Source organism: Panthera onca, chromosome A3, assembly GCF_046562875.1.
Source record: "Panthera onca isolate mPanOnc1 chromosome A3, mPanOnc1 haplotype 2, whole genome shotgun sequence".
Taxonomy (NCBI): Eukaryota; Metazoa; Chordata; class Mammalia; order Carnivora; family Felidae; genus Panthera; species Panthera onca.
The window spans coordinates 50,814,236-50,827,117 of NC_138341.1; the positions used below are offsets into that span (position 1 = coordinate 50,814,236).

Genomic DNA, 12,882 nt, shown 5'->3' on the forward strand with positions numbered 1-12,882 from the left:
CTTGGTAAACTCGGCTGTCCACCCACTCCAGAGCCTCTGGGAAGCCTCCTTGACTCATGAGGGAGAAATCATCTGTGTCCCCACTGTACTTATAATGCTTCATTTAAGCTCTGGTCACAGTATTTTGTATTTATTTGTTTACTTGTGTTTCTTGATGGACTCGGCTTCTTGAATGCTTATCCAAGAAGCGTTCCCTGAGCCCAACTCAGAAGAGGGTGTAGATATCTGTGGAGCAAAATGTTTTTCCTGGGATTCTCTCTTAGTGGCTGGGTGGAGAGTGACACAGGGGACCAGCAGGGCTAGGACAGGGTGAAGACAGTGCCAGACCACAGGGCAGTCAGAAGCTAGACGTCTTCACCCACCATCTTCAAGAGGTTGCTTTACTCAGGCCCATCTTCCAGGCTCTCACCTCTGCCCCTGCTGCTCCTCTTCCTTCCTTGAGCCACCATCTGCCATACGTTTGTCCCTTTGAAGTCCTCTCCCTTCAGAGCCCTGGCTGGGCTCCATTCTCTCCAGGCAACCTCCAGGCCATAGACTGCTCACCTGCTCACTCATTCATTCTTGTGACAGGTGTGTTGCTGGAGCCCCTTCTAGGTATGAATCACGAGACCAGGAGCCAAGGAGGATGAGGAGACGGAAAGAACAGCCAACAGCCCGCCTCCTTCAGGAGCTTATAATCAAGTAATATATTAGATAGTATTTTAAATTAAATATATGTTTTTATTTTATTATTTTTTAATTTTTTAAGGTTATTTATTTATTTTGAGAGAGACAGAGACAGCATGAATGGGAGAGAGGCAGAGAGAGAGGGAGAGAGAATCTCAAGCAGGCTCTGCACTGCCAGCATGCGCCCAGTTCAGGGCTCGAACTCATGAAACCGTGAGATCACGGCCTGAGCCGAAACCGAGAGTCAGACGCTTAACCGACTGAATTAAATATATATTTTAAAAATAGAATATTACTTTTATGTATTATATATAATGCTGATTTTTTTCATTTTAAAAAGAAATAAAAACCATCCATATTCCTATTACTCAGAGTCAATCTCTGTTAACGTTTTAATGTATTTTCATCTAACTTAAAATAATTCTCTACTTTTTATTTTGAAGTAGTTTGTATTACAGAAAAGTCGCAATAAGAATAAAGAACTTTTGGGGCGCCTGGGTGGCTCAGTCGGTTGAGTGTCCGACTTTGTCTCAGGTCATGATCTCACAGTTTGTGGGTTCAAGCCCCGCATCAGGCTCTGTGCTGACTGCTTGCTCAGAGCCTGGAGCCTGCTTCAGATTCTGTCTCCTTCTCTCTCTGCCCCTCCCCTGCTCACACTTTGTCTCACTCTGTTTCTCAAAAATAAATAAAATGTAAAAAAAAAAAAATTAAAAAAAAAAAAAGAATAAAGAACTTTCAGGGGCACCTTGGTGGCTCAGTTGGTTGAGCTTCTGACTTCGGCTCAGGTCATGATCTCATGGTTCGTGGGTTCAAGCCCCCCATCGGGGTCTGTGCTGATAGCTTGGAGCCTGGAGGCTGCTTTCGATTCTGTGTGTGTCTCTCTCTCTGCCCCTCTGCCGCACATGCTCTGTCTCTCTCTCTCTCAAAAATAAATAAACATTAAAAACATTAAAAAAAAAAAGAATAAAGAACTTTCCTATACTCTTTGCCTAGATCCACCAGTTTTTAACATTTTGCCACACTTCCTTTTTTATTCTTTTTATCTGCGGATGATCATAAAGTCTGGAAACATAGCAAATATGCATGATATCACCAAAGACATTTTCAGTCTGTAAAGAAAATAAAAGTATCTACATTTCCAGATTGTATTGCCACCTTCTCTACTTACACATGCTATTGTTTCTCAGCCGTTTGAGAGTAGCTTATATTCATTTGTCTCCCTACTACTTAGTGTAACACAAGAATGAGGACATTCTCTTACATTTCTGTCTTAGTTCATTCAGTCTGCGGTAACAAAAATACCATAGACTGGGTGGCTTGTAAACAACAGAAATTAATTTCTCACAGTTCTGGAGGCTAGAAGTCTAAGCTCAAGGCACTGGCAGATTCGTCGTCTGGTGACAGCTTGAGCCCTGGTTCATAGACAGCCATCTTCCGTGTTCTTGCATGGCAGAAGGGGTGAGGGGGCCCTCTGAGGTCTCTTCTATAAGAGCACTAGTGTCATTTCGTGTCAAAAGGCCCCACCTCAAAATTCCATCACATTAGGTGTTAGGTTAAGATAGGAATTAGGGGAGGGACACAAACATCCAGTGTCTAGCAATAGCCTCAAGTGTAGTTATTACATTTAGAAATTTAAGATGGCTATAATACTTTTATTAAGCTATGATCCCTGTGCCAATTTTGTCAGTTCTCTCAGTAACGTCCTTGAGGACACTTTTCTGTGCTTCAGTCCAGAATCACATATTACATTTAGGTGTCTTGTCTCTTCAGTGTCCTTTCACGTGGACCAGGTCCTCAGTCTTTCTTTGTCTTTATGACATGGACATATTTGATGAACAAGCCTGGTTATTTTATGGCATACTGCTCAGTTTGGGTTTGTCTGGTGTCTCCTTATGATTAGATTCAATCCCTCCAGAATACTATTTGAGTGACACTGTGAACTTCTCAGGGTGTCACATCTAGAGGCACACAATGTCCATCTGCCCCTCATTGGTCCCTTTAACACGTCCCCATCATTTTGTGGGCTGGCACTTCATTACTTTCTGACACAATGAGATGTACCAGGTTCATCTTGTGCCTTCCCTTCCCTGGCCCTGGAATCAGCCACTTCTCTAAGGAACCCTGGTTCATTTTAGTAGATCAGGGTCTGGATGTCATTCTGTCTCTTTGTTATCCACTTACCGTCCATCTAGCTCTATTTATCTCCTTGGCTTTTTTCTTTTTAAAGTTTATTTATTTACTTAGAAAAAGCATGTGAGCAGGAGAGGGGCAGAGAGCGAGGGAGAGAGAGAGAGAGAGAGAGAGAGAGAGAGAAAGAGAGAGAGAAAGAGAGAGAGAGAGAGAGAAAGAGAATCCCAAACAAGCTCCATGCTGTCAACGCAGAGCCCGCCGGGGGGCTCAATTGCACGAACAGTGAGATCATGACCTGAGCAGAAATCAACAGTCAGATGCTTATCCAACTGAGCCATTGAGATGCCCCGTATCTCCTTATTTTTTTGAGTTGGAATTATCCTGTTTGTATGCATTCCACAAAATCAGAAGCCTATTTTCATGTCATAAATGTCCAAGAACATTTCAAATGGCTGGAGAGTGTTCAATCATGTGATTGGACTGTTATTTGCTCACCATCCACCTTTGCAAATACTGCAGCGGTGAGCACCCTCAGCATTCACATCTTACCGCACCTCTGAACGTCTCTGTTTCCTGAGACTAGATACTTAGAGGGGAAATTTTGCCAGGACAACAATGTGAGCATTATGTACACGTGGGGAAAATGGTTGAGACCATTTGAGTTATAAGAGGTCCGAGAAGCAACGTTTTAGTTAGGAACAATGCCGAAGCTTGACCTGCTCTGTGAACTGCAGCGCCTCAGTGGGGGTGGATGTAGGAGGTGGAGAGGGTCCTCCATGCAGGGGGCGTCACAGCGAGCAGAGAGATGGAGGCAGCATGGGGCCTGGTGTGCGCAGGGGACTTTCAGGGGACTATTGCAGGACTTTATTAGGAAGGGTAAGGAGCAGGAGGCTATAGGATCTGGTGTCCTAATGAGCAAGGGGAGGGAGGGAGGGAGTGTGGAGGTATCTGCTTCCTTCGCCATGCAGAGGACGGTGCTGGGGGAGCGGTGGGGCTCCAGTGCAGATTTGGGGTAGAGCCTGGAGTGTAGTGAGGCACCAACCCCGGGTATTTGTGGCTTCCCCTTTGTCCTCCAGCTTGGCATCTTCTCACCTCCCATTGAGCTTGGCTTTTTCCCTAAGGCAGAGGGCCCAGGAGCAGTGGTGCCTGTTGCCTGGTTTCCTTTCATTGTGCGCTAATGCCTGTGGCCTGCTTTGCACAAAGCCCTGCTTTTCTGGGGCCCCTGCTCTGGGGTGAGGCCAGGGCAGGCAGGCCCTGTCCTGAGCCTCACAGCAGCTCCAGGGCTATGGGTATAGGAGGGCGTAAGGGGAGTGAGCTGGGCACTGTCATGCCTGAGCTTTGCCCGTGGAGAGATTTCCTCGGGGACAGAGCCTGAGCTGGACCTTGGAGAGGGACCCTCCTTCACTGGAGACGTCCAAAGCAAGGCAGGGAGGCTGTGGTGGACAGGGAAGGCCAGGAGAGGGCTCGGCCCAGGTCTCACCTTTAGCCTGTGTGCTCATGGGTGCTTGGGAGCAGTGGGAAGCTGGGAGTGGATCTCAGGGAATTTGGGGAAGTGAGAGGAAAATGCGAGGCATTTTTGAAGAGCAGCTGAGACAGTCATTGAGTGTCTTAATGGTCTTTATGGGTTGACTTTAAAAAGACTTCAGACCTGGGAGGCCCTCAGGTCACTGAGAAGCAAGGTCTCATTGGCACTCATCACATGGGGAGTCCTGGGGACTGTGGGACCCCAATAATAAGTGTAGGCTGTGGGGTGTGGTCCATGGGGTTTAGAGGATGATCTCCAGTGGCTGACCTGCTCTCCTCTCCCACCTCCTTCCCCAGACATCCTTCTATGGCCGCTTCAGGCACTTCTTGGATATCATTGATCCTCGCACACTCTTTGTCACTGAGGTAAGTCCTGGATGTCACTCTCACTAGAGCCCCCCGGCCCCTTTGGAAGATCCATGGGTCACTTGTGTGTATGCTTTATACACATTGTCTCATTCCGTTTGCATCTTACGACATCCCTTCAAGGTAGATATATCGCATCGTTATTATTTCCAACTCTAATAAAGTTATTACCCAGCACATAAATGACATGCTCATTAGAAAAGTTCACATGGCACAGGTGTGTTTAAATGAGAAAGTATCCTTGATGTACTCTCCCTACCCAGCTCCCTCCTGTCGTAGGTAATGTCAGGTTCGTTAAGGTATAGTTTACCTTTTGCATGTGTACCATTCTGCGTTTCAACAAACAGATTCAGTCATGTATCTACCACCACCATGAAGCTGTAGGACGCTCCCAATCACCCTAAAATGTTCGCTCATGCCCGTTTGTAAAGTTGATCTCCCTCGTTCCTGCCAACCTCTGGCAACCACTCGTCTGTTTTCTGTCTGTATTGTTTTCCTGTTTAAAATGCCATATAAATGGAATACTACAGCACGTAGCCTTGTGTGTCTGGCTTCTTTTCCGAAGCGTAATGTTTTCGAGATTCATCCACGTTGCCGTGTGTGTATCATTGGTTCATGACTTCTTATTGCTGAGTAGTATTCCACTGAGAGGTTGTTCCAGAATGTGTGTATCCATCCACTTGTTGATGAACACCTGGGCTGTTTCCAGCTTGGAGCTATTGTAGATAATATACTATGAGCATTCTTTGTGTGGACGTATGTTTTCATTTCTCTTGAGTAAGTAACTAGGAATGGAGCGCTAGTTCATATGGTAAGTGTGGTAAGTGTATGTTTCTCTTCATAGGAAGCTGCCAAACCATTGTTGAGAGTGGCTCTACATTTAACATCCCATCTGCAATGTCCCAGTGATTCCACATCCTCACCAACATGTGGTATCATCACATTTAAATTTATCGCCAAGTCTATTTTAGCCATCATATGTCTTTATAGCCTTTGTATGTGTGTAGCAATGCATGCACATATAAAAAAACAAATATTTGTTAAGCCCTTAACTGTGAGCAGGGCAGTGTGTTAAGCAGTTTACATGCGTTAGCTCATCAGATTAACTCAAAGCATCCCTACGAGGTAGATGTTATTCTAAGTTCCATTTTACAGATGAGGAAACAGACAGAAGTTAAATCTCATGCACATGGTGCTGGCCAGTGGTGGAGCCAGTGTATGAACCCAGGTAAGCTTGTCTCCGGAACCCTTATTCTTAGCCAGTTTGTACCCTGTTCAGGTAATAATCCCAAGATTACTCAGCTGGCAGAAGGCTTGAGCTCCCTCACCGGGGCCCCACCTATCCCGAGGAAGGTCTTGAGCCTTGAGTTGTGCACTTCTCTGCACGTCTTCTCTGTGTTGAGCATTGGATTGCTTCCGCCCTGGAGTTGATCCCTCTGGGAGGTAAAAGCCATCATGGAAAGAAGCACAAGGCCTTCTGGGCACCTGGGCTTAGAACCATCTCCAGTGGGGGATGCGGTCCAGTATCACTAAATATGAGAATTACCCTGTTGTGTGCTTTCCAACAACATGTCAGTGAGAACAAAGGGCTCCAGTATTTTACTGGCTGACTTTACCTGCCCCTCTGGGTCTACCGCCTCGAAAGCACAGGGCTGCTATACTCTGGGCTCTGTCTGGATTCTCCTGAGGAGTAATCGATATGACTACACAACAATTTGGGAAATCACCAAGCTAGAGAAACTACTTACCTAGCCTAGGTGATGTGACTTTCTAGAAAGCTCCAGAATAGCACAAAACCGGATACAATTGTAACATGAATCCCAACAAAAATGCCACCTGCTTGATGGAGAAGGCCGCAGAGGCCAGTGCTTAACTCAAAGGATAGGAGTGCTAATGATGGGTTTGAGACACATTGAGAAATGGTGGAGGACGACAGAAGGTCAGGAGGTACTTCGTGCTCCCCAGATTACCATGAGAAGGCGGGGGCTTTGGGGATAGATGGGCAGCTACAGGGCAGCATGCCAGCTGTGCCAGGGGACCCACATCCTCATTTCTCTCCAGTCCACCCTCTTCTCGTTCCCAGACCATTTCACTTGCCACTCTCCTCCTGGTGCCACATCTTTCTTGCATTTTGAAAGGCCCCAATATTCCTGTACATCACTAAACCAATTTTGACCTGTTTCCCCTATCAGCAATTCACTTGTCAAAGCTACCTATTTACTAACTGGAAAATAACCAGTACAACAGTAATTTTGTAATAGTTTTCAAAATTCACCTGTCCTCCTCCCCTCATCAAAGATTCTGAAAGGCTTCCCAGAAAGACCCACACCTCCCTCCCTGCTACATCCCAGTTGGGGACTGTTTTCCAACACTACATGCTGGCCTTTTAGAAAGTTTTTGCCCACAGAAGATCATCTTCTAAGCCCTAAAAACTCTGGAAGGGCCATGAGTGGGGCATCCAGGCCTTCACTGGCTCTAGTCCATGCAGGTTGCTTAGCAAGGCCATCTGCATGGAAGCAATGAGAAATTAGAAGCTGAGAGGAGAGTCTCTTACCTGATGCTCTCCCCCAGGAACTGTGGCACTACCAGAGGGACCACTCTCTTCTCTGCTGAGCTCAGTCCACAGACCATGGTTCATGCCTACAGAGCACTGTTTCTCTCCCAGGGCTTTTTGCTGGTGTTCTGGCAGGGATTGTGGGGTGGTCCCAGCTGGAAGAGACCTAGACAGGTCTCTTTGCCTGTGAGAGTAATAGGTTTGTGGAGCCATGAGGAGGTGGTTCTGGAAGCTGGAGGTTCTTGAGGTAGAAAGATCCTGGGCAGCGTGAGCCGTCTGGTGACTTGGTTCTTAGAGGCATTAGCCAAGTCGATGGATAGACTCCTCTTGAGAGAGTTTTGCAGCGATTTGTTTGACATTTATAACTGACCAACCTTTAAAAAGATCCCAATCCTTATATGTGTGATGAGGCAGAGGACATTTTATTCACCGTAGGAAGAAGGCTGTCTTTGTCATAAGAATGTCTTGAGCAAGGCTTCAGAGGAGGAAGACGTTTGTGTGCTTGACGCAGGGGGAAGAATTGTCCTTTTTGATCGTGGCAAGAGAGGGGAGAGAGAAGGAAGAAGAGGGAGAAACAGTGGAAAGGAGAGCAAGCATGTGGGATGAGCTGAGAGGCCAGTGGCTGGGGCCCTCTTGAGACTGCTCATGCCTCCTGGGTTGTGAAATTTGTTGACATGGTGTACTTTTGTCCCCTCTGCCTGTTCCTGGAAAGTTGTCAGTAAAGTCTGCCTGGTTCATGAAATCTCTGCAGGAGTAGATTATTTGGGAGGATCTTGAGGCTAGGAGTCTCTTGTCGGGGTGCAGTGTGTCCAGGATCAGACCTGAGGAAGCAAACCACCAGGAGTTGGCAGAAGCCCCACTGTTGGCTTTCCACCTAGGTCATGGAATTAGATTTAGACCTCTAAAGGTCTAAAGGTGTACCAGCTGACATCGAACTTACTTTTATTTATGTATTTTTAAGTTTATTTATTTTAAGAGAGACACAGAGAGAGAGAGAGTGCAGGCAGAGCTGAGGGGGCGGGTAGTGGGGGACAGAGGATCCAAAGTAAGTTCTGTGCTGACAGCAGAGAGCTGGATGCAGGGCTCGAGCCCACAAACCGTGAGATTATGACCTAAGCTGAAATCAGGCACTTAACTGACTGAGCCACCCAGGCGCCCCTGAAGTTACTTTTAATTTTGGACTGAAGATGAAAGGAATTTGCTATTATGAATTAAATGATTATTTAAGGGAATGAATGGTTGACAGATTATCATCCTGAAGGACAGAGAAACCTAACTGCAATAGTGTTAATAACACAGACTCAGGACTAGTTTTGGTGTAGTAATCTGAAACCGGGGTATATTGTAGGATAGAATAGATAAGTAATTATATTGATGTTGGGAACCAGGGTTCTCACTGTGGAAGTAGGAGGATACAAATCTGGAGCAGGGGAAAGGACAAAGAACTACGTGATGTTGCACTGAATTGGAGGTATGGATATGAACTCATGACCCCCCTCCCCCACCACACACACACATTTGTGTTTATATTTTCCAGTTTCCTGGCTCTTTTCACTGAAAGGGCCCAGAAGCAATGACACCTGGTAACAGTGAACACATTTAGCACTCAGATCTTGGTTTCTAAGTACCAGTACCCACTAACAGAAATCAGGGATTCTTGGAGAGGTGGCGAAATCCACATTTGGGGCAAGAGGAGCTGCTACAGAATGTGGGAGGGTGCTCAAAGAATGGAGTCACAGGAACTAGCTTGAAAGGAAACCCACCAGTCACATTTGGGAGAATTTGAACGTTAAGAAGAATACAATGGGTTATTCACCCTTCAGTTATAACACACTGAAGAATGATAATAATGGCAATAATAATAAATGCAGGAGTCAATAATAACAACAAGAAGGAGGAGGAGAAATCCATCAGTCCACAGTCCACTAGAAGTGTGGGAGGGGGAAGCTCATCTTCACAGAAGAATGTCAGCTGATAAATGTAGTAGGAAATAGTCATTGTGTAACCCTCAATGAAATAACTGCCTCTGACCAGGATCATTAATGGATGCTGCTCGCATAGAGTAATGAGTTGTAGGCAAACAGGATATCCGGATGTTTTCAAGTAAGTGTCACCCTGAAGATAGTTAGCAAAGGGGAAAAGTTACCTTTACTGTGAAGAGCTTAGAGGACATTGCTTTAACCAGGTGGCCAAACTTAGCATCATTGGCCATGAAAAACTGACATTATATGCCTTCTGATGTGATATGATTCTGGTAGTAATCCCTAAATACTGGAATATATGAAAACCTAAAGAAGAAAATAAAAACAGCCCATAATCCTACCTGCCAGAAATAATCACCATTGACATTTTGGTATATGCATATGTGCAAAATTAGGATGATTTATGTAATATGTGTATATATATCTATCTCTTTATATAGAATAGAGAGAGAATCATATATGATATATATGTTTACATAACATATATGTATACATAATATATACTCTTTTTTCCATGCAGCATATCATGAACATTCTTCCTTGTCATTAAATGTCATTACAAAATATATTTAATAACCATGTGGTTATTCTATAATGCACTTAATAATTTTCTCTATTGTTGACCACTTGGGTGGTTTCAAGTCTTTTGCCATTATAAGTAGTATTGCAGTATATATCCATGTACATAAATCTCCCCATATTTCTCTTTATTTTCTTTGGATAAATTCCTACAAGTGGAATTTCTGAATGGAAGACTTTTTTTTAATGTTAAAAAAAATCTTCATTTATTTTGAGAGAGAGAGAGAGAGAGAGAGAGAGAGAGAGAGAGAGAGAGAAGGAGAGCACATGAGCGGGGGAGGGGCAGAGAGAGAGACAGAGAGAGAGAGACAGAGAGAAAATCCTAAGCAGGCCCCACACTGCCAGTGCAGAGCAGTGCAGAGCCTGACTCGGGGCTCAGTCTCATGAATCGTGAGATCATGACCTGAGCCGAAATTAGGAGTCGGACGCTTAACTGACTGAGCCTCCCAGGCACCCCTCTGAAAGAAAGACATTTTAAGGCTTTTCATATATATTGCCAGTTTACCCTGTAGATTATACCAAGCTGTGCCAAGATCATATCAGTTTATAGTCTCAATAATAGTGAGGATATCCATTTATATTTTATTTTTTATCAACTACTTTTTAATCATAATATTTCTCTACACTTAAAAAACTTTCAGTATAATTAACATACAGCATTATATTAGTTTCAGGTGTACAATATAGTAATTCAACAATTCTGTTACTCAGTGCTCATCATAATAAGTGTACCCTTAATCTCTTTGAGGATGCCCATTTATTTAAATGCCTTCTAGACAGCATCTGATATTCTAATTTTAAAGTCTTTAATTGAAGTTTTAATAGTAAATATCCAAATGTCGCTTTTTTTTATTCAATTTTTTATTGATTATTTATAAAAATGTAAGTGTAAACATAAAGCTCGTTTATCCCTCTTTGGGATTTTTACAGAAACTGAAAGAGTGCCAAAATTTATAACATTATCTTCTACCTAAAACAGCTTTGTAAACACAGTTTTCATCCTGTTTATAAGATCTTTGATAGCTTCCCAGTGACAAGTTACTGTTTTGTTTTGTTTGAATCCAAGTTAGTTAACATGTAGTGTAATAATGATTTCAGGAGTAGAATTTAGTGATTCCTCACTTACATATAACACCCAGTGCTCATCCCAACAGGTCTCCTCCTTAGTGCCCTTCACCGCTTTAGCCCTTCCCATCCAACACCCCCTCCAGCAACCTTCAGTTTGTTCTCTGTATTTAAGAGTCTCTTATGGTTTGCCTCCCTCTCTGGTTTTATATTATTTTTAGTCAGTCAGACAAAGACAAATATCATATGATTTCACTCATATGTGGAATTTAAGAAACAAAACAGATGAACATAAGGGAAGGGAACCAAACGTCAGTACCTTTATACACTTTAAGTTCTTGCCTATCTGCATGCATTTTTGGCATACTATTACACTGAACAGTTTTTATTTGCCTTTTTCATTCATTTCCAAGTCTTTATAATTATTTATTTGTATATTTTTAAATGTTTATTTTTGAGGGTGCAAGCAGGGGAAGGGCAGAGAGAGGGGGACGGAGGGTCCAAAGTGGGCTCTGAGATGTCAGTCTGACAGCAGCGAGCCTGATGTGGGCTCAAACACACGAACCGGTGACATCATGACCTGAGCTGAAGTCAGATGCTCAACCAACCAAGTCACCCAAGTGTCTCCACAATTTTTTAAAATCGAGTTTTAAAGTCTAAATAACCGTCCCTGGTTAGACCCTTAGATCTAACAGCATAGGCGGTGCTTTTCCAAGAAAAATAGTCTCAAACCTATCACTTTTCACTTCAGCTACATTTATTTTCTAGAATAAATTCCCAAGAGTAGGCTATCTAGGCTGGAGGCCATGATTGTTTCTAAAGCTCTTTGGGGTAGCTGGATGGGTTTCTTTTCTGAGGGGTTATACTTCCTGTCATGCTGCCAGAATTATATGGGTTTACCTCTCAAGGGCCCCTTGAAGGTGATCAGAGGTCAGCCACAGGGAAAGCAGAACCCCTCCCCATATGTCCCTGGTTTCCCCTTCCCTGGGGCCTCCCTGAGGGTGGCCTGGGGCGGGGAAGCCAAGGACCAATCTCAGCACAGATGTTTAACCCTGGGGGTCCCAGGACTACTGGGAAGGAACAGGAGAGTATAGGAAGGCTGAAGGAAGACAAGAGAAAGGCTTGGGACCCTGTCTGCCTATAAATCATTATCTTCTGCAAGTCCCAGCAATTGGGACTACGGTAAGAATGATTCAAGCAGTCTTTTGGGTGAGGGGAGAATGCGTGGCTCTCTGCCCTGGGCAGGTGCAAGACTGACCCAGGTAAGAACAATCAGACACTGAGCAATCAAGGCATGATGAGACATAAGCTGCTGCCCCCACCTCCTCCCGCTTCCCTACCAGCCATCCCTGCTCCGGTCTCTCATGCACACCCCCCTCTGCCAGTTCATTCTCCCCTGGCCTCGGACGCTGTTTTTCTAATTTTAATTTTAATTTTAATTTTAATTTTGTTTGTTTATTTATTTATTTATTTCAGTTCTGCAAACTTTGGGACTTCCAAACTCTCCACTTTGCCTGAAACGCCCATGTTTCAATGCTCCAGTTTCTCTGTGTCGGGCTGGGCATGGCTTTGAGTGAGAGTAAGGAAGGACCTTCCTACCCTTGCCTGGGGTGCCCTGCCCCAGTAAGCATCAACTTTGGGGGATGCAGGCATTGCTGTGAACTCACTGGGAGACGACCCTTCTTTCAGTTATTGTTATGAGGACAGGAGGGTCTTCCATGATGATGTCTTTTCTTTTTAATGTTTTCATTTATTTTTGAGAGAGAGAGAGAGCAAGGGAGGGGCAGAGAGAGAGGGTACAGAGGATTTGAAGCAGGCTCTGTGCTGACAGCAGACAGCCTGTTGTAGGGCTCGAACTCACTAACTGTGAGATCATGACCTGAGCAGATGTCGGACGCTTAACGGACTGAGCCACCCAGGTGCCCCTTCCATGCTGATATCTTGTAGAATTGCCCCAGAACTGGGGTTGAGGGATTTGAGGCTCCTAGGTGCCTTCCACCCCTATGTAACCCTGGA

At 44.5% G+C, this 12,882-nt stretch overlaps 1 protein-coding gene across 7 annotated transcripts in view; it reads left to right on the top strand.

The window, feature by feature from the left end:
* The window catches only part of SFXN5 (sideroflexin 5), a 116,982-nt gene that overhangs the window by 8,694 nt on the left and 95,406 nt on the right, over positions 1–12,882 (top strand). For 4 of the 7 annotated variants that reach the window (XM_060657868.3, XM_060657855.3, XM_060657804.3 and 1 more), the window contains exon 2: positions 4,618–4,686. The exons of 2 other annotated variants lie outside the window; for them this stretch is intronic. In XM_060657868.3, the coding sequence (XP_060513851.1) occupies positions 4,618–4,686 (69 nt within the window). Of the gene's footprint in view, positions 1–570; positions 682–4,617; positions 4,687–12,882 lie in introns of all 7 variants that reach the window. One more of the 7 variants, XM_081795251.1, reaches the window with a different exon arrangement.